Source organism: Biomphalaria glabrata, chromosome 10 (genome assembly GCF_947242115.1).
Source record: "Biomphalaria glabrata chromosome 10, xgBioGlab47.1, whole genome shotgun sequence".
Classification (NCBI taxonomy): domain Eukaryota; kingdom Metazoa; phylum Mollusca; class Gastropoda; family Planorbidae; genus Biomphalaria; species Biomphalaria glabrata.
In genome coordinates, this window is record NC_074720.1 from 39,013,375 (window position 1) to 39,036,124 (window position 22,750).

Below are 22,750 nucleotides of genomic sequence, written 5' to 3' on the forward strand. Positions count from 1 at the left end.
CATAAGGAAACAGGAAGTTTCTGAATGTTTACTTTCACTATTAAGCCGACGCCTTTAATTTTTAAGAATATGAAATATAGACTAGATCTAGATCTCGATCAAGAATAGATCTTGACACTAGTCTAGTGACTTGATTTTTAGATCTAACACTAACAGCTGAAAAGATAGACTCTACAAGACTAGATCTAGTCAATCTACTTCAATCTAGACACCATGAAATTTAATTACTCAACTTTGGAAATATTAGTTAAGGTGGTTATTTCAATATTTGCCAAAAAGATTAAACTTTAACTTTAATTAAAGTTTAAAGTATACTAGATCTAGATCTATTTACTATTAACTATTAGTATTAAAGTTAAAGTAAAGCCTAAAGTAAAAGGGAAAAAAAACTTTTAAAAGACTTTCAATGTCACTGTATCATTATAATCATTTCATAATATTAATTTGTAGATCTATGAAGTGTATGAATATGATAATATTTATATTAATTGTCCTGATGTTTATTCGTCTGGCACAGTCGCACAGACTTCAGTTTACTATTTTCTATTCTAACTTTTAGATTTACTCACTTTCACTTTGTTCACAAAAATCTATGAGTATGATCTGCTCTAGATCTAGTAATAAATAAATAACATAAATTAGATTTAAATAGTAGACCTAGAATCTAGATCTTGATTCAGTAAATCACTTTTCTGTCTAAACATATTTCATGAAATTCATTATTTAATTCTATTTTTTTTTCTTTAGACTAATGTAGATAATTAGTAATCTACACTATTTTAGCTAGAAACAAAACATCTAGATGCTATATTTAAGAATAGACATCATAACCATTAAACTTGTCCAGTGATATAACCACTAGGCTAAAATAAAGGTTGGGGGCATCATTGGACGAGTATATTTATAGTGAATTATAAGGAGTCTTTTTTTTTCCCCCTTGAAACAGTTGTCTTCCAAACAGCAAATGTTGGATCTTTGTGAGCAAGCTTTCTTGTATAGAAAAAGAAGTCCAGCCCACTTACCAGACAGTCTTGTGCAGTCCTTGTCACAAACACTGTCGATATCTATAAATGACTCTCGATCAGTATGTTGTTTTTTTTGTTTCAATATTTATTTTCTGTTCAATAAACATTGGTATTTAAACTGTTTATTGTATATTGTTAGCATCAGCAGTGAAGGTGAAAAGATAAGTGTCTGTAGTTTTAAATATTTTGGGGCTATCATCTCAGATGAGGAAAAAAAAATTCAAACTAATGGCCAGAATAGCATAGTCCACAGCCTCACATGCAAAACTAAAACAATATGGAAAGATAAAGGCACCAAAGTCAGAATGATGCACTCCCTGGTCATGGCCACATTCTTATATGCTTGCGAGTCTTGGACACTGACTGCAAAGCTAGAGGGGATACTTAGTAATTGAGATGCTACAGAAGGATCCTAGGTATCACATTTAAAGACTGCATCACAAATGAAGAGATTAGAGAAGAGATTAGAGACAGAGTTACTGCAGCGATTGGACCCATGAGGACCTGCTAACTATTGTAAAAAAACACAAACTAAAACTCTATGGCCATATTACAAGATCTACTGGGCTTGCAAAGACCTTCCTTCAGGGAACAGTACCAGGAAAAAGAAGAAAAAGAAGAAGCAGACAGAAAAAGCTATGGGAAGACAACATAAACGAATGGAGGAGCCTGCCATTGTAAGACAGAGAGGAATACAAAACAAATCTTATGTGGTGCCCCAAAGGTCCAGCAGACTAAGTGATAAGTGAAGGTGCTTGTATGTTGTCTGTGCAAATAAAAAAAAATTGAGTGAATTGTCTGGGGAGTTGGGCTACATACATGGGTTTAGTGTTGTACAAAATGTCATTTAAGTTATTTAGTTACATCAAACTGTATAAATCATGGTAATGAGTTAGCTCTTTTATTATATAAATATCATATAATATAGATAAGACTGTTGTCATTGTAAATTAACTCCACTTTAGAAACTATTTTTAAATCAACTTTTTTTCTCCCTCTCAGTGCATTAGTACTCTGAGCAACCTTCTGAAAACAGCTGTGTTCCAGGGATCCACTGACCCTCAAGTCATTGTCGCTTTATTTCCAAGTAAGTCAGTCAGTCATAAAATAATTTTGTGAAACATAGATTTAATAATGTAAATTATGTACCGGTACTCTTTTTGAAGTAAAATCATGTATTTTTGTCAAAGCAGATTTGCTGACAGAAAGTGTAAAGCACTTTTTTTTAATTTTAAGGCTGCTTCACATTTCATAAGGGTGTGGGGTATAGATTGTCATCCTTGATACTGTAAAATGTACACTATCTGACTCTTGGACAGCTATTGAAATTAACTAACCTTTCTAATTGTATTATAACATTTAAAAGGAATCGGCGTTTATATTTATAAGGCAATTAGTAGGAGTCTTGAAAAAGATAATATAATTGATAAACATTTTTCCATTGCAGATGGCTTTCATAAAAATTTACGGGATTTACTTATGAAAATAATCATTGAAAATATGGCTAAATGGAAAGCAAGTGCAATAGCGAATCAAGGCAAGTTTTATTTAGATTGATTTATATCACATTTAAAGCAATCCATACATTTCACTATATTATGGATGGCAGCTGATATGCTCTGGGCTGTTGTCTTGGTGGCACTGGGTTTTAACCCTATCCACTGCAATCTTTGTTGTTGTAGGTTTGGGATAGGATGTAATAATCTTCAGATCTAAAGGAACATCTGAAACATGTAAAATAAACAAATGAATAGATATTACTTTAAAAAAATAATTAAAAATTTGATGCTTCTAGTGATGTTGGCTCGCAAAACAGCAGATCAGTCTTGTGAATGATGCATAATTTTTTACTTACTTGCTTTAGTATTTGTTTGAGGCAATTAAAAATATTTTTCTTATTTCAAGAAAACTCCATTCACACAAGGTTTTTATTTCTTCTTCACTCTGTCTGTCTCATAAAAAGTTTGTACATGTTATTTCTCTCACACCCATTCTCAGATCAAGCTGAAATTTTGTACAATCATTTCTTTTACCTGACAACACAAGACTCAATAAAAAAATTAACCAATTAGTTAATTAACTATTGGTAATTAATTATTTTGATTGTTATCTCAAACAAGTGAAATAATTTGTACTTGACTGAAGTGGCGGTATAAACTGAATTAGTCCCCTTTATAGGAACGGCTCTTTCCAGCACCATCTTTACAATCCACAGACAATGCCACCTGCACTGGTTTGGTAGAGTCTGCCGAATGGAAGATGAAAATATACAGAAAATCATCCTTTATCTCGTCCTTTAGGCCCTCATCTGAGTCTTAGTGAACCCAACATGAAAAATAGGATGAGACTATAAAAACAATAGATAACTTCCATGTTCATAGGCTCTCCACTAGTTACTGTGTTGGTTTGAGAAGCCAGAGAAGGCTTGAGCCATGAGCCCAAATTCATGTCAATCCCCCCTTTTAAAATTTTTTTATTGATAGTCTAGATCTATTACGAATTTAATTACATGACTGATCCAAACTAATTGATACAACTATGCTTAATATAAGCTTTGTTTTAAAAAAAAAAAATTTTTTTTAAATATTTTCTTGTTTTAATTCATTCCAAAAAAAAAAAAATTCTTTTTGAAACAATGCAGTATGTGTCACCTAAGGGGGATGGTACCCAAGGGGTAAAGTCCTTGGCATCTAGACCAAGGCCTCATAAGTTTGAATTTCAGTGAACTTTGTGATTTTTTTAGGATGCCCCAGAGTTCATCCAATTTTGGTAGCTGCCATTAGTTGGGGGAAGTAAAGGGTGTTGGTTTTATGGTGGCCTATTGACACCTTTGATAACCATCTTCCAAAGTTTTATATCATTTGCCTCATGGGCACTTCACTTTTTACATTGTGTTACCATGGCAATGCAGCATTCGGATGCTTTAGCTGGTCAATAAAACAGAGTGAAATAGTTGAAATTATTCAAGTTCTATCTTATAAACTATAGATGTTTCTTAAAACAATAGATAATTACTTCATTTGCTTAACTATGTGTTAATTCAGTGGTCCTTGCTAGGTAAAGATGTAATGTGTACCAAGTCATTGCTTTTCCTTGATGATTCAAGCAAAAAGTTTTGTGTTCAGATGCTTTATTCTAGAATAAATATTTGATTTTTGTTAAAATTTTACTATATAAATTTATTTTAGATCTGCTTGAAACCATAAATCTTTGTCCATCTCTCTGTATCATTAGGAAACAATAAATTACAATTATATCTCTTCTTCTAAAGATTTTATGGAGTCCATCTCAGTGCTGTGTTAGACAGTCTTCTGGCATGCTATCTTCTCATTCTTATCTCAAACACATTACCACAATATCTTGACCTATTTTTATAATTATTTTCACTAATGGGAGTAGTGAGTGGACAACTGCCACAGGCCTTGCGCCTATAGTAGCCCTGCAATAAAGATAATATTTTGTCTTTTTGTCACCCTCAGACCATCGTACAAATATCCATGCTCCTGACTTGACACTCACCCAGAACCATTCGCACTACTAAGGCTGCCTCTGCTTCCTGTGTGACTTCTTTCTTTGGTGTTTTTTCGCAATGTTTCTGCAGCTTGAACTTGTAAATTTATCTAAATTTGGATCTTTAAAACTAAAGTTTCCCTTTCAAACTTTGCGATCTATTGGGCAGATGATGTTATGGTCATCTGTTTCTTTGGCCAATGGTTAACGAGCAGGGTGTTATGTGGCCAGAACAAAGACCAACCGCTTTTCTCCAACTAATGTCAGGTACCCATCAGAGTTGGATGAACTCAGGGGTGCCCTAAAAATCGAGAATCCAAATTCCCAGTCTTCATTGAGATTCGAACCCAGGATGCCATATTTGGAAGCCAAGTGCTTAACCACCCAGCCTGCGCACCCTTTTTGGTTCTTTGCTATTATGAAAATGAAATCCAAATCTGTGCCTTCATTAGTCGCTCTGCTGCCTATTGTTTTTTTTTTTCTTTCACACATCTCATACTTGAAATAGAACTGCTCTTTTTTTTTTTTTTTTTTTTTTAAGTATTTTTAGTTTAAATTACTCAATTACTTAATTACTCAAGTTACTTTTAATTATTCTCTTGTTTAGAATCAGAGACTAAATATATAACCAGAATGGTAGGGCTGGGGAAAACACTAAAAAAAAATGGAGCTGGTTTGTTTACATTTCCCACATTAAGTTAACGTTTTCCATACTTGTAGCTAAGCTGCTGTTGCTTTTAAATTCGTTTACTTCTAAATTATGTTTTTTTTTTAAATTCTGTTAGTCTGTTTTTATAAAACTGAAACCATAGTACAGGGCATATCTGTTTACAAGCATATCGCGTTATAGGGCCTATAATTAAATATAGTTTACTATATTTGTGAGCTTATGTTGGGATTGTGATAGTTGGGGTTGTTCCGCCTGTTCCTGTATATAGACTCTAGGAGTTGCATTTAGCCTCATCAATCCTACCCTTATCCATGTTTAATGTTAATCAGAGATGTAAACTACTTAGTCATTGAGAGGTTTTAAGTTTGGAATTTAGATGCCATTGGCTTTCTTCCAAGTCCGTTTTCTTTCAGTCATAAATGTCTGTATTTTGTTTGTAGTTTTTTTTTTTTTTTTAAATACACGCGCTTTTCAAAGAAGTCGCCGCGAACACTCTTAGTTCAAAGAAGTGTCGTAAAAAGAAGAGGGGAAAAACAAAACTAGAACACCGTGTGAGTCTGTTGTTGCAAATTGGCGGGAAAAAAAAAAGGGGGGGGGGGACGAAAATGGACCAACGTAGTTTGTGTAAACATGCTCTGGCTATCCGAAGCACAGCTTAACACCGCCACATGAAATAATGTGAGCGACAATGGTTCAGAGATCATTTATCCGTCCCGTCTTCTTTGCTTCGGTGTCATTTTCAACATTTTTTTTTCCCCTAGAGGACGCATTTATTTGATCTAGAGAAAATATTGTATTAGGTTGTCATTCTTCCCCAATAGACATAAATCTAAATATAACGGTTTGTTCGCTTGACTGGTGAAGGGCAGAATAGACCTAGATCTAAATATAACGGTTTGTTCGCTTGACTGGTGAAGGGCAGAATAGACCTAGATCTAAATATAACGGTTTGTTCGCTTGACTGGTGAATGGCAGCTTCCCTAAATAAGAACTGTTTATGGGTCATTCACTGTTAGTAATCATAGGCTCGATAAAGCCTCATTCGTCTTCAGTGTCACGTGTTATTGAGAGATTGAAACAACAGCAACCAAAAAAATCGATATTATGAACATGCACAGGACGGGATAAGAATAGCTAATCAAGAATTACTCCAGAAATCTTAATTAATGATTTTGTTTGTTTATTAAATAGTTGCGATCACTCTTGTTTAAAAAAAAAAACAACAAACAACTAAATCTATCCTGGAAGAAAATTAAAAGGCACGCATATGTATCATAGTATTAGTGGAATGCTGACCGGAAGTGAAAAGCTCAAAATTATATTTAAAAAAAAAAAAATGTATGCGTAGATGACTAGCCGGGACAGGTCAACAATGTTCTCGGTGTGGATCTAATCGGAATGAGATCCGCTTGGTTTAAGTTTAATTTATTGTATAGAATGCCAAGCAAGGCTCTTAGGAAGTCCTTACAGCCAGTCTCGCTATAATTAAAGAAAGGAAATCAGTTAAAGACTGAGGCACAAAAGATGGACGTCTCGTGGTATCGAGACCAGTCGTTACAGAAGGCCTGAACACTAACTTGTGACGTCGCAACCTGTTAAGACCAATAGCTCGTTGCCACGTCACGGGTCCGACGTCACGAGCTGTGACGTGGCAACGCGCTATTGGTCTAGACTGCCCACGGGTTGCGACGTCGCGGTTCAGTGTTCAGGCCTTATAACGATTGGTATCGGTGGCATGCTCTCCTGACTGTCGTCTGGATGGTTCCGGTTTCGTACCCCGCTTGCCGCCATTCCGTCCAGCAGGACGGAAACGCGCCCAAAGCGACAAACGAATGTCTCGTGCTGCATCATGGTTACGCTTAGTAACATAATCTCTTCTACATCTCCCCTTAGGTCAGGGGTTCTCAACCTGTGGGTCGCGACCCCCTTGGGGGTCGATTGACGATTTGCCAGGGGTCGCCTAAGACCATCGAAAATATGGATTGTTATTGTCTACTCTTCTTTTTTGTATTTGTGTGTGTGTGTGGGGGGGGGGGGTCGCGGCAGAGTGGTGGATTGTAAAAAGGGGTCGCCGAGCTTAAAAGGTTGAGAACCGCTGCCTTATGTTGAAACTGAGTTTTTTTTTTTTAATTATTCGTTGATTTATTTTTTTTAGCACTCTGGAATTTATACCACTATTAATTTTTTTCCCCACATGCGATGCGGGCCACAGTATGAGAACCTCTGGCGTAAGACATCACTTGAACGCGAAAAAAAACAACAACAACAAATGGACATACTAGGGGGAGCTAATCCGTCTTGAAACTTGCAGCAGACGTACGCATGTTATTCAACGGGCTACTTGTCCCGTGAACCTTTTAGTTCTTTTAAAATATTTACTTAATTAAAAACAACAACGCCATTACGGATTAGTTTATTTTCTATCTAGAACTGTTTCTTTTGGCAAACGGCCATAATTGATTGTAATGACTAATTAATGGTTTGAGTTTAATTATATCGGCCTGGGAAAAGGAGACGTAGGCAGCTAGGCGTTGACTCAATCCAATTATTCCACGGCATCCCCCCCCGCCCCTCTCTATCACCCACTTTGATATTCCACTCTCTTCAATGACGCGGCTTTGCGTGAGACTTCCACGGTGGGCCCCCAGGAAGAAGAGAGGACATCTACTTTGTGAGAACGTAGCCCCCCCCCCCCTTGTTTTTCCCCGACCTTGTTGGGCCACATTGTAATTGTGTCTGTGTTTGTTTGTCAATTAATTTGTCTATGTGCATGTTTGCCCGACGTTAACCTACTGCAGTGCATTAAGAGTAAGTGTACTTACAGGATTAAAGTTACGGCCCGTGAGGGGGGCGGGGCGGGGGCGAGCGAGGAAGAGGCTGAAAGGTAAGCCAAGTATGTTATAGTAATAGAGCCGACTAACTCTTCTGTCATGCACGGTCCACAAATAAGAGCTTTCGCATCTGCCCTTGTTCAGGGGTCGGCAATCTTTTGAGTCGGACGAGCCGAAATAAAAAATTTACAAAATTTAAAACATTTTTAAAGAGCCATAAAATTGCCAACAATCAATAGTGCTCGCAGAAATACAGTGATTTGATTACAAAAACGAAACATTTTTAAAGAGCCATAAAATTGCCAACAATCAATAGTGCTCGCAGAAATACAGTGATTTGATTACAAAAACGAATCACTTCAGTAACTTCCTTGTGAACAATACTTAATGTAACAATATTTGATGTAAACAACATAAACTTGTAATAAAATTAAATAACTATAGCAGACTTTAGTAATAATACTTTTTTTTTTAAAACTAAATCCAACTAACTACAGTAACACAACCTTTCAGTCTTACGTCCTAGAGTCGTCTGTCCTAAGACCAAATAACAACAATGCCTTCCTATGTTGCATCATTCACAACCAATCGCTCTGCCCACCGTCGCCATAGAAACACACACACATCATACTCCCCCCCCCGCCTTTCCTTTAAAAAAAAAATATTTGGGACATAAATTGTTCAAAAAATCCATTTTTTTTTTTGTTTTGTTTTCTCTAGTACTGTATTTATGGCTTAAAGAACGTTAACCGAATCTTACAAATGGAAAAGCAAATAAAGAGGAGGTAACTGTAACACCGTGAACACCTCCAATACATTTCCCCCCCCCTTTATTTGGTGACGTGAGTGAACGGCTATTTATTCGTCTCTTCACTCTCTCAAACGGACTCCTTGTTGAAAACTGCTTCAAGTTCAGTGTTTCCCAAACTGTCATCCGCGTTACCCTAGTGTTCCTCGAGGCCTGAATAGGTGTTCAACGAACTACTGGAATAATTAACAAGTAGGCCACCACGTGAATTAACAACAACAAAAAAAAAGAAATAAGCAAAGTGTTCCGCTAAATACTCGGAATGCGCGAAGCGTTCCGTTAAAAAAAAAAGTCCGGGAAATACTGACATAATTTAATGTTCATTTCCTTCTTAATTCACACCACACTTGTTTGACACCATTACCAAAATGAATTGGAATATTCCCAACTCGTCTGCCCAATAACTTCCACCCCCCCCACCTCCCAATTTGTTTGTTTCTTCTATTCTAGCAATTTGCTGACCACAAGCTGGGACCTTTTTTTTTTTTTTAAAAAAAAATTAAACTGATCACTATAGAGTATAGATCTAGTGAGGGAGGGAAAAAAAGAAAGAGATGCATTCAGATGTGAGAACTTTATTAGTTGCTATTCGTGAAAGTTAAACGGGAAGGTGGAGAAGCTTTTTTTTTCTTGGCGGCATTCTTCTAACCTAGTTTAGTATAGTTATTAATTTTGTGCAACAAATTTCGCCAACTGTAGGGTTGCGCGATCACAGCGACGTCTAACTACCCCCCCCCCCCACCACCCCCATATGGTTTAATATGCCTTGATGTCATGCTGACGTGTTAGGATACGTCAATAAGCGGTTCAAGCTGTCCTCATTAATGTAGCCCTTAAAATAGCAACAATGGGGCATTTCAAATAGTTCTACTCTGCTATAGAAATACACAACTCAGAAGGAAAAAAAAAAGTATTTTGTTTGTCCTTATACCTTATGCTTGCAGTAAGTTAATTAATAACTATCCGTTTTCTGAAATGCCCGATGGTGCATTGGCATTAGTAGTGGGGGGCCCCGTTGTTGACGGCCGTTGACTTTTAAAAATTACAATGTAGACATTTTTAACTTGAGATGAAATGAAATAATATATTTTAGACAAATCTAACTCATAATAAAAAAAAACAAAAAACACGTCTTTACACTCTGTCCTCCTGCAATCGTCTGACGTACCCAAGATAGCTTACGACAGTGCCGCTTATCTTGCTTCATTCACACTGCTAAGCCACCAACCAATCGCTAACGTCTCAGCGTCTCCATAGAAACACACATACACTTCTTCTTATAAAATACACATAATCCGTAACAGGCCAGGGAATTTTGCTTTTAAAATTATAAATCTATGGCAAGCACTCAAGGAAAGGGAAGGATTAAGTGTGTAATCACTAAATAACAAATAAGGTAAACAGGTAAAGGGTCAATCCAACCACTAGAACCATCAGGACGCACAAGTTCTGTTTTCCTAGAACTTAACCAACCTGAATCCACTGTCTTTCCTTAGTCGTCCATATCTCTGTCCATCACCCGTGTTGAACAGTGCGCTGGTGCGCACCATCCGCACCATATGCGGTGCGCACCATATGCGTCGGTGCGCAAGCAGTTATAGTGTATCTTTAATTATATGAACGAAATGTATTTGAGCAAAACAGTGCGAAACTCTTGGTTTCTAACTTCCCGCCTTCTTTCTTCTCTTGGCGTCTGCGGTCATTAGTGAGTGTGTGCGTGTGTGCCATTAGAAGAAAAAAAAATTCAAACTTAATATTAAAAGATCGTCTTGTCGGACACGCGTGTTGTTTAAAGAGCGGCTGTGCTGTTTATCTCCCACTACCTGCCGCCCTGCCCGTGAGTCACGGCCTGGGGTTTCAACACAAACGAGTTCTCACTCCACTTGAAACAAGTGCTCGCTTGTTGATGTAGCCTAACTTTATCTGCGCTGCTCCGCGCGCGCGCGTATGTGTGTGTGTTCGCGCGCTGTGTTGTTCACGTGCACGTCTTCGTTGCTAGTGTGTATCAGCAGACGAGAGGCTGTGTATTTTGTGTTTACGAGTTTCCCGAAAACAAACAAAATTATAATGAAATTTTTAACATCCCTCCCCCCCCCCCCCCTTTCCTCCTCGAGCTGTGAATGCACATTCAGTGTCGTGTCGCGTTACCAGAATTTAGCAGATGACGTCTTGTGTCGCGACACGTGTATAAGGTCGCCGCAGGTGTGTCGTTTGATAGAGAAGTTCAACCTGCTGGTCACATGGTTACATAGTTATCTCCCTCTCATTTAATATTCACGGGAAAAAGCTGCTTTATGTCTGATATTAAGCGGGTTAGCTGCTTGGACAATTATAAATAGCCTTGTCGATCCATTTTTCTTATGTAAACAAAAATATAACAACAACAACAAAAACACAGCACACATTAATAATTTAAAAAACAAAACAAAACATTCAATACAGTGTAGATAAAGATCTAAACTATTTCTTTCAATAGGCGCATGTTGATCTCATGTAGTGTTTGTCTACTTTTCTCGGCCAGGTAACCCATAGACATTGCTGATAAGCGAGTCACATTCCTCATAAGTGTCGCGGGGATCGCGTAGCACCTCGTCACGGACCGGATGTGACCCGCAGGCCGTAGTTTGGGCACTACTGTGGTTTTAATTTTCAACAAAATATTGCATTTTCTTGACAACTTATAGCAGAGTGCGGACTGGAAACCCTTTCTCTTTCGTTCCTTTTTTTTTTTTTTACAATAGCTCTATTCAAGTCACTCCTTCCTGGAGGGTGGGCGGACTCTGATCTCAATAATGGCTCTAACCATTTTCCTAGAAATTTAACAGTTGATATATATCGCTGAGAAAGAATTACTAGCTCGTTGGCTACATGGGGAAAACTCTAGTTTGACCGTCATAATTTTTCAAAGTAAAAAAAATGTAAATTTGGCTAGAGACGAAATCTCGGTCTCAATTCTACATCGGTTTTGAAAGGGCTATCGCGTTATTGAAATGACTATCGCGTTCGGGAATTTCCGAATGTGAGTTTTGATTGATTGAAGAGTTTAATAAATTAATGTTCAGGAAGATTTTGCGCATTGTCTTCTAAGTCTGTATCTAAAAAGGTGTACTAGAGCTCTACATTCGCTTAACCAGGATTCTTTCTCGGGGAGAAAGGGGCGGGCCCGGCGGGGATACAAATATGTCCTTAAATCTTAACATTCATTCATTTTGAAGAGAAAAACAATCGCTCAATAAGTTGCAACGAGTAAGGAGGAGTTGTCTTTTAAAAACAAAAGTATTTTTAATGTTATTTCTATTGTCTTGTTTAACACTCACAGCGGGCCATTTATATTTGTTTTGAATTGGGCCCTACAATTTCTTTAACTCTTTCTCTCCGATATATTTTTCCACGTTTCGAAGGAATTCTACATTCTGCACATTACTAATTCACTCTCCTGTTATGATAGAGATTCATTAGCTTTGTTGTTTGTTATCAGAAAATGTTGTATTTGGGATAGAATTAAAGGAAAATGCATGCCCTTTCTATATAACTTAGAGTCGTGTTTATAAAAAATAATCATTTATTTAATTCAATGAGGTCAAATCAACGATGGTATCGTCGATTTGGAGAGAAAGAGTTAAATCATCAACGAAGCCACCGGATAACTGCACTAGTACAACGTAACAGTGTAGCCAATAAGTTGGCTTTAGATGGAAACTCAACTGAGTAACATATACGTTAAATAAATAGTTTAGGCCTGTAATAATATATTATGCATTTTACTGTTAAACACTTCCATTTAGTTACATAAAAATTAAATTATTAGGCATATTCAGGGGAAGAGTAGACATGTTATGTCATCTGGAAAGGGAAAATACTCAGCAGTCGTGGCTTTCTTAGAATTGCCCATTGACGCTGTTTGCTAGATTTCTATACCTGTATCTATGCATGTCTTCGTTCAAGTGGGACATTACAGTTGCCCACTTAGAATGCATTCAAACTGTTTACAAAAATATCGACATCTTGTTTTGATGTTTGTTTTGGTGAGAATCACTTCCCTTTGATGCATCCTCTTTCTCCGTTGTCAACTTGTTGAATCTCTTCAAGGACTCGAATGTGTACTGGAGATGTACACGTCCTCAGTGTTGTATTGTAGATCCACATTTTTGTTTTTGTTCTCTTAGAGGAGTGTGTCCCTCTTACCTGCGTTGCGAATGGGGATATCTCTCCAGAATAGGGATCCATAGTGTCACCGGTTTTATTTTATATGTTATGAATGTGGCTGTGGCTATCAATGTAGGCGTGGTGGTGACATTGGGTTCTTGTTATAAATCACTGAATAATGAAATGACGCTGGGTGTAGCAGATACAATAAGTTTAATATAACACCACATAGTGAATACACCATACAATTCGACCCAGGAATGGTCAGTATTAATCCAACAGTAATATACGAATATCACAACTTAGTACTATTCTATAACCAACTACTTTAAACATCTAACTCTACTGCTTATATCTTAAGTGACTCAATACAAGTGCTTGCTACCAGATCTCTATGTGGACTGACTGCCTTTAACTCTCTGGTTCACCTAAGGTCAAAAGTGTTCACCTTAGTGCAACATGGGTTGTGAATAAGATTCACAATATGGAATTAACATATACAATACAGAATTAGGGTTTCTACTCTATGGCACCAACTTTGAGGTGGTGACATTACCTATCACCCCCCTTTTGAAAAAAATTTTGAAGAAATTTTTTTCAGCTTGACGACATAATTATCATAAGTAGGATTAATTGGAATTCTTGGAGTCTATGAAATGTACAATTGCTGAGTTCAAATAGAACTACAAACTTGCAATAAAATATATAATATGACAGTGTTACACAAAATATTTGCTGAATCAAAAAAATTCATACAAGGGCAAAATTCTCTAATTCATCATATTCTTGTAAGGCAATTCAAATAATTCTCTGAGTCAAATACTTAACATCCCAAATAATTCTTTACATGTAGTTCTAATATATACATCAATATTCAAATGTGTTCAATATTTACAAGTCTTTTTCATAATAATATGTGCAAAGTGTGACGAAAATTTCAATGACAATCTCCTATGTCACAATGTGAAAAATTAATACAAGTTTTTATTCACAATATCTATTTATAAAAAAAATCTTTGACACTATAGCAATGTTAGAAGTCTGGTTTTTGACACCAATAATACAATATGTACAAATCATGTAGAAAATGTTACAAGTAAGTCTCAATATGTAAGTGATAAGTATAGAAAAATTCAAAATATATGTGTCAAAATTCAAGATTAAATTGATTAATGATCATTGTTACAAATTCAATGTATCCATTTACTTCAATATGAGGTTTGACATCTCCATAAATAATTGTTGTGCATTAATATTACACAAGTAAATATGTATAATTCAAGTATCAAAATATTGGATCAAAAGTATCAACATGAAATCAAAATAAATATCCTTCATAGTGCTTTTACATGCACCTTATGTTTCCATTAAGTATTTCTCTATATGTCAGTTCAATTAATTTGTAGCTAGTAATGGCAAAAGTTTAATGTTACATTGTTTATCAAATAATTATTGAGTACAAAGTTCAAAAAAATCTTTGTCGAAAAACTTCAACTGAGAAAATGTGTCAGTTGTGATACAATCTTTGAGGTTACATTAATTTGTTCAAGCATATACATACAAGCATAACATCATAATGGTTTAGTTGTATTTATTTTAATCTGTTGTGAAAAAATGTGTAAGTCCAATTTAAAAGAATAATATCAAGTGTCTCTTTCAGCACTTGAAATATCAAAAAGTTTGTACAACAATCTTCTTGTTTACATCAATGATTGTTACAAAAAATATAGTCCATAAGAATAGTTTGACAAAAATGTTTTCAAAAAAAATACAAGTGTATGTCAATATTTCATTACACTAATTGACATTGAATAAATAAGTTACATTATGAATCAATCTCCTTTTTCAATAGTATTGAAAAATGTGACTAAGTTATATAATTGTGATAAATGACATAGTAAAAAAATTCCAATCTTGTTTACAATAGCTGTAGAAAAAAAAATTTTGTCCAAGTTGTTCTCAATACAATGAGAAAAAATAATGTTTACATTGTATGGAAAAAATTAAGCTAGGTACTGAATAAGTTGGGAAAAAATTCAATATTTGTTTACATTGTTGAGTACAAAAATGTTATTCTTGTTGACAAAAGAATGTGAAAAAAAATTGTTGGTTACAATGTAGTAATCAAATTCCAAAGTTTGTTTACAAATAGAGTTTAAAAAAAATGAAGTCTTAGTTCTAGTTCAATGTTTAAAAATAGTACTCATTGTTTACAAAATAATGCTCAATATTTACAAAATGACATCATAGCTGGTTGTAAAAATAATTTTTTACTTTAAGGTGTGAATCTTAAATCTTTGACATTTAGCAATACAAGTTTTGACTAACATGACATAGATCATTATCTAAGTCATTCTGATTATCTTGAATATATCTGGACATAAAATCAGCAATAACATTATCTTTCCCTTTTATTTGTTTTATTTCAAAATGGAAATCAGCTAGGATCATGGTCCATCTTGTAATTCTACTATTAGTATTTGCTTTAACATTTAGAGTGGTTAATGGTTTATGATCTGTAAATATTAGGAAAAATCTGCCTAACAGATGTCTTTTTAGTCGCAGTGTACACCACACTATGGCTAAACATTCTTTTTCTATGGTGCTGTATCTTGTTTCTGCCCTGGATAATCTTCTGCTAAGATATTCTATGGGGACCAGATTATTCTTATCATCTCTCTGCATAAGACATGCTCCTATGGCAGTGTCAGATGCGTCTGTGTATAATTCAAATACTTTATCTTTACTGGGTATATGTAATCTCTTATCATCATTAAATATTTCTTTGAGTTTATCTACTGCTTCTCTACATTCTTTAGAAGCTGCAATTATTTTCTTATATGTGTCCTTGTTGCTGTTTCATATTGTATTGGTCTTTCAGATGCTACAGCTGCCATGTTTTGTCTGGTATGATTGTTATTGTGGTAAGTATGTTGTCTATCTTGAAATTGATCTCTTCTAGACATTCTGTTGTTTTGCCATCTTCTGTTTGTTTGATGTGATCTACTGTTAGTTGGACTGTAGCTTTGCCATGTTCTTCTGTTATATTGTTGTTGATAGGATCTATTATAGTTAGGACTGAAGCTCTGGAAAGTTCTGTTATCTCTTCCATATTTATGGTTTCTATTTACATATTGCTGTTTTTCTGATGCCATTCTCTTTCTGCACTCTGCTTTGGTGTGACCCAATATGCCACAGAAAAAACATTGTATGCTCTTGGCATATTTAAATTTATTTGTAGTTCTTGGATGGTTTTCTGTCACTGTTGCAGCTACATTGTACAATTCCCTTTTGTCAATGGTGATGTTTGGGTGTGAGTCTTTGTATGTTGTTAAGTTTGATACCAATTCAGCTTCATTTTTTATTTTTCTCTCCTTCAGGAATGAGAATGCTGCATCTGTAACATTAATTAGCACATTCTCAATGAGAAAGAAATCTAAGATCTGTTTGGGGTCATCTAAATTGCAGTTTGCGAGTTGTAGCCACTTTGTCATGTTCTGGCGCATGTCATGTATTGTTCTTTTTAAATCTGTATTCTTTGCTAGTTTTATTTCCCTAAAAAGTTTTCGATAGTGCTCCTCCGTTTTGCCAAAATGTTCAATTAGTCTTTGTTTTACTGTGTTGTAGTCTTTTCTTTGCTCCATAGTTAGTGTGTCGATGATGTTTAGTGGTTCACCTCTTAGGTTAGCTAGAAGTTGTTGAGCCATTTGTGCACTATTCATATTTGCTGTTTGACAGATGTATTCAAATTGAATAATGAAATTTTCTAATGTGTCTTCTTTTGGGTCAAAGTTCCTAAATTTGCTATGATACTGATGATGAGATGAAGTTTGACTTGCTGAATTGTATTTATTTTCTTTTGCTAGTTTTGCCATTTTTTCTTCATGTTCTTTTAATTTTATTTCATGCTGGCGTTCTTTTTCTTTCTCTACGTTTTCTTGTTCTTTCTCTCTCAGTCTTCTTTCATGTAGCCTTTCTTCCCGTTGCTTGTCTTTTTCTACTCTAATTCTATCTATTTCAATTTTAATGAATGCAGCTCTATCATCTTCTTTTAACTTTAGTTTTTCCACTATCTCTATTAGTTTTTCATACTCAGCCATTTTCAAAGATTCAAATTAGTAATATAGTTTATTAATAGATATGTGTACACAAAAAGGTAGTTGTAAATGAATATTGTACAATAAATACTTATTATTGCTCAAATAGTAATTACAGGTAATAGTAGATATATATTTTGTGCGAAACAATTGAGGTTATGAGGTATCTTAAGTTATTCTTGGTACTTTGTCTAGTTCGTAATGTAATACTTTACTGATCAATTATGTGATTATGTATTTTTAGTATCTCCACTTGCAATGTAAAAATTTATTGCAACAAGTAATTCACAATTATGTGAGCCTTATTAGTCTGATAAATAGTGATCAATGTATCAATAGTATCAAAATAGTTGAATGTGTTTGAAGAGTATATACAATATAAATCTTGTCAATCTCAAATCAAAATATATCCCATAGTGTATCAAGTGTGTAGTGTAGTGTTGATAATAATAAAAAATAGGTTGAAATAAGAAGTAAAATAAATATATATTAATAAGTAATTAGACAAACATAAATACACTATAGATACTAAACAGTCTGCTTTAAAGAGACATTACAGATAGTAGAAATAGTAGACAAAAGAATTACAATGAGTAATAACTATGACGCAAAAAGAAAATTCAACAGATGTAAACAAGACAATATCAATACAAGAGTTTAACAATATGATAGATACTTGACGAAATACAAACTTGACTAATACAGCTATACGATCAAGTATTTACTTTATCTAAAGAGTCCCTACCAATACCTGGATGCTTACTTGAAAAAAAAATATAAATGCTCAGACTCAATAGATAATTAAATTTAGTCCCTAAAGTCAAATGTATATATAAATACAAATGTAAACAATGAAAAAAAATTGTGGTGTAGTTCAAAGAGAACTAATCAATATTGATAATACTAAGGGTAATTAAAGTTACTTCCCTTAAATATTCACTTGATGCTTGACTTGTACATAAAGTTCCGGTGATGCTCCACATAAATTATGTCCACAGTACAGTTCATAAGTAATCCACTTGCTAAATCCGCAGCACAACGGTACAGTTCATAAGTAATCCACTTGTTAAATCCACAGCACAATGGTACAGTTCATAAGTAATCCACTTGTTAAATCCACAGTACAATGGTACAGTTCATAAGTAATCCACTTGTTAAATCCACAGTACAATGTTACAGTTCATAAGTAATCCAATAAATACTTCAGATGTTTGACAGGTAATCCATTTTCATACAGTTGCTGAAACAAATATAAATAACTAAAAATGACCATAGGTAGTGACGACAAGAGAGGTCTAAGAGTAAGAGCGCTCTCTTATTAACTGTGCTGTTAGACAGCGACAATAGGAGTGTGTCATTAGAATTATGACGAGCACTCGATGTAGATGATTCTTGAATATGTCAGCTACTTCGACTGACCATATATCAGCTGTCTTCAAACGATGACTTGAATGACTTGTAGTACTATATTTTCACCCACACCGGTTGTAGTATCACGGTTGTCTAGTTTCACCCACACAGGCTGTAGTATCCAGGTTGTCTCAGCATATCATGTTTGATCTCTTTCGCTTAGGATGTTAAAAAGTAACTTTGAACAATGCTGTGCTCCTAAAGCTATCTCAACTGGTGTAAAAGTATAACCACATAAATCAGGCTTCCAGATAAATGACACTTAGGACAGTAGTCAACTGGAAAAGTTGAAAATACAGCTCAGACAGGAACAGTTCAAATTGTTCAGTTCATCACAGATGAAAAAAATAGCTCGCTAACGGTAACTGTGTCATGGCAGGTCAACATGACATGTAGTAGTAGATCTAGATACCAAGTGTGTAGTCAAAAAAAAATTAATAAATACTGGATTAGTTGCAATTCATGTAAAGTTCAATCTTGAAGTACAAGTTAAAATAGTAGGCACAGTTAACTTTCAATTTCAGCTCTGTTTTCTGTTAGTAGTGTTAGACTAGCTGAAGATAATAATAATGAATAATGTCACTCTTGGATCACGTGAATCTCACTTGAAAAATTGTGTGCTGGTCTCAATAAATGTAGATCTAGGTCATCTCTATAATGTTGAATGTGTCGCTGAACGACCAAATGAGAAAAATAGTAGAGTCTGTAATAATCAGGTTTTAGCTTTCTTGCTCGTTGAGTGGCGTCATGATTTGTGTAAACAAATATTTTTTAGAGTTACTTTTTCATGTGTTAACTAAATAGTTCACTTGCCAACTTCAAAAATATCCGTATAAATGTTACTGTAAGTCACTGTAGTATTAAAATACTTCTGACAGCAATAGAAAAAAATTCTTGACTTGTTCCTCTGGTGCTCATAAATCCTTTAAGTTAGCAGTTCTGACTTCTGACATCATAAAATATCGTTTGCTGACACTTCTGACACTATTCTGACATGAATTATGTCATTTTCTGACAATAAATGACTTGCACTTTGGACACTTCTGACACCAAAAATGTCACCGCGTTATTTTATATGTTATGAATGTGGCTGTGGCTATCAATGTAGGCGTGGTGGTGACATTGGGTTCTTGTTATAAATCACTGAATAATGAAATGACGCTGGGTGTAGCAGATACAATAAGTTTAATATAACACCACATAGTGAATACACCATACAATTCGACCCAGGAATGGTCAGTATTAATCCAACAGTAATATACGAATATCACAACTTAGTACTATTCTATAACCAACTACTTTAAACATCTAACTCTACTGCTTATATCTTAAGTGACTCAATACAAGTGCTTGCTACCAGATCTCTATGTGGACTGACTGCCTTTAACTCTCTGGTTCACCTAAGGTCAAAAGTGTTCACCTTAGTGCAACATGGGTTGTGAATAAGATTCACAATATGGAATTAACATATACAATACAGAATTAGGGTTTCTACTCTATGGCACCAACTTTGAGGTGGTGACACATAGCTACATGTAAAAGTGCTTTACGAGATGAACCTTAGTCGACTGAAGGTGGCCAACTGTCGACTGCATGGTATTTTGTTAACCCTAACCCGTCAAAGAGAGACTGATACTGATTTGGTGGAACTTAGGTGGGGGATAGGACTGCGTACAAAAACTTAGGTGGGGATAGGACTGCGTTCAAAACTTAGATGGGGGATAGGACTGCGTACAAAAACTTAGGTGGGGATTGGACTGCATACAAAACTTAGATGGCGGATAGGACTGTGTTCAAACCTTAGGTGGGGGTAGGACTGCGTACAAAAACTGAGGTGGGATAGGTGGGGATAGGACTGCGTACAAAAACTTAGGTGGGGATATGACTGCGTACAAAACTTAGGTGGGGATATGACTGCGTACAAAAACTTAGGTGGGGGTAGGACTGCGTACAAAAACTTAGGTGGGGATAGGACTGCGTACAAAAACTTAGGTGGGGATATGACTGCGTACAAAACTTAGGTGGGGTTAGGACTGCGTACAAAACTTAGATGGGGGATAGGACTGCGTTCAAAACTTAGGTGGAGGTAGGACTGCGTACAAAACTTAGGTGGGGGTAGGACTGCGTACAAAACTTAGATGGGGGATAGGACTGCGAATAGTTTCTCTTATCTTATAAAAATACAGACGTTACTTCAAAAAAGAAGATGATTTCGCGTTATGCATTTAGTCATGCATATAGACCGGTCACCTAGTGTGGAAAGCTACTTTAAGGGCTGTCTGTATTGTTATTGTATAACTTTGAGCTCGTGTCGTCGAGAAAAAAAAATATGACCTAAAATTATATGACAAGTATTCTTCATGTTCCAAATAGTCATTTACTCTCTCTCTCTCTCTCTCACACACACACACACACACACATTTCTGAGAGAACAGCTGCTGGTGGTGTTTTACCTCGTTTATTTGCCTGCCCCGCCCCCCTAGCATAGTTCGGGTTCTTTTGGTTTAGATGCGCCATCACTCCTGTTTATTTGGCGATGAAACCTTTCCCAAGTGATCCCAGATCTTATTGATTTTTTAGATCCAGCTGATCGATTTTTAGAGTTGAGCTTTAGACCCAGATTATAAGTCGTAAAAAGTGTGTGGGGGGGGGGGAACTTTTGTTTTTTGACAACATCCTTCGTGAAAAGGTGTTTTGTATTGTAACTCAAAAGAAACCTTGTATGTAGTGCTCACGATAAGCTGTTCTCTTAGAAATGTGATTTATAATGAATATAAGTTTCTCTTGTTTTCTATCTGTCCTCCAGTTTAAAGTCGTGACTTGAGAGTTGAGACTTGGGTCCTTGTTATGCTTACAGTCAGATTACACTGTTCATACACTGACTTGTGGTATGACTTGAGACTTGGGTCCTTGTTATGCTTACAGTCAGATTACACTGTTCATACACTGACTTGTGTTATGACTTGAGACTTTGGTCCCTGTTATGCTTACAGTCAGATTACACTGTTCATACACTGACTTGTGGTATGACTTGAGACTTGGGTCCTTGTTATGCTTAGTCAGATTACACTGTTCATACACTGACTTGTGGTATGACTTGAGACTTGGGTCCTTGTTATGCTTACAGTCAGATTACACTGTTCATACACTGACTTGTGGTATGACTTGAGACTTGGGTCCTTGTTATGCTTACAGTCAGATTACACTGTTCATACACTGACTTGTGTTATGACTTGAGACTTTGGTCCCTGTTATGCTTACAGTCAGATTACACTGTTCATACACTGACTTGTGGTATGACTTGAGACTTGGGTCCTTGTTATGCTTAGTCAGATTACACTGTTCATACACTGACTTGTGGTATGACTTGAGACTTGGGTCCTTGTTATGCTTACAGTCAGATTATACTGTTCATACACTGACTTGTGGTATGACTTGAGACTTGGGTCCTTGTTATGCTTACAGTCAGATTACACTGTTCATACACTGACTTGTGGTATGACTTGAGACTTAGGTCCTTGTTATGCTTACAGTCAGATTACACTGTTTGTAAACTAACTTGTGGTATGACCTGAGACTAGGTCTTGTTATGCTTACAGTCAGATTACACTGTTCATACACTGACTTGTGGTATGACTTGAGACTTGGGTCCTTGTTATGCTTACAGTCAGATTACACTGTTCATACACTGACTTGTGGTATGACTTGAGACTTGAGTCCTTGTTATGCTTACAGTCAGATTACACTGTTCATACACTGACTTGTGGTATAACTTGAGACTTGGGTCCTTGTTATGCTTACAGTCAGATTACACTGTTCATACACTGACTTGTGGTATGACTTGAGACTTGGGTCCTTGTTATGCTTACAGTCAGATTACACTGTTCATACACTGACTTGTGGTATGACTTGAGACTTGAGTCCTTGTTATGCTTACAGTCAGATTACACTGTTCATACACTGACTTGTGGTATGACTTGAGACTTGGGTCCTTGTTATGCTTACAGTCAGATTACACTGTTCATACACTGACTTGTGGTATGACTTAAGACTTAGGTCCTTGTTATGCTTACAGTCAGATTACACTGTTTGTAAACTAACTTGTGGTATGACTTGAGACTAGGTCTTGTTATGCTTACAGTCAGATTACACTGTTCATACACTGACTTGTGGTATGACTTGAGACTTGGGTCCTTGTTATGCTTACAGTCAGATTACACTGTTCAACACTGACTTGTGGTATGACTTGAGAC

General features: G+C 35.8%; 1 protein-coding gene across 1 annotated transcript in view; it reads left to right on the plus strand.

Moving 5' to 3' along the window:
* Positions 1 to 12: 12 nt before the first annotated feature.
* Positions 13 to 22,750, plus strand: part of LOC106052244 (COMM domain-containing protein 9-like) — a 54,949-nt gene continuing 32,211 nt past the window's right edge. Inside the window, exons 1-4 of the mRNA XM_056043415.1 lie at positions 13 to 252; positions 947 to 1,084; positions 2,028 to 2,112; positions 2,473 to 2,562. Of these exons, the coding sequence (XP_055899390.1) occupies positions 214 to 252; positions 947 to 1,084; positions 2,028 to 2,112; positions 2,473 to 2,562 (352 nt within the window). The 5' untranslated portion in view covers positions 13 to 213. The remainder of the gene's footprint in view (positions 253 to 946; positions 1,085 to 2,027; positions 2,113 to 2,472; positions 2,563 to 22,750) is intronic.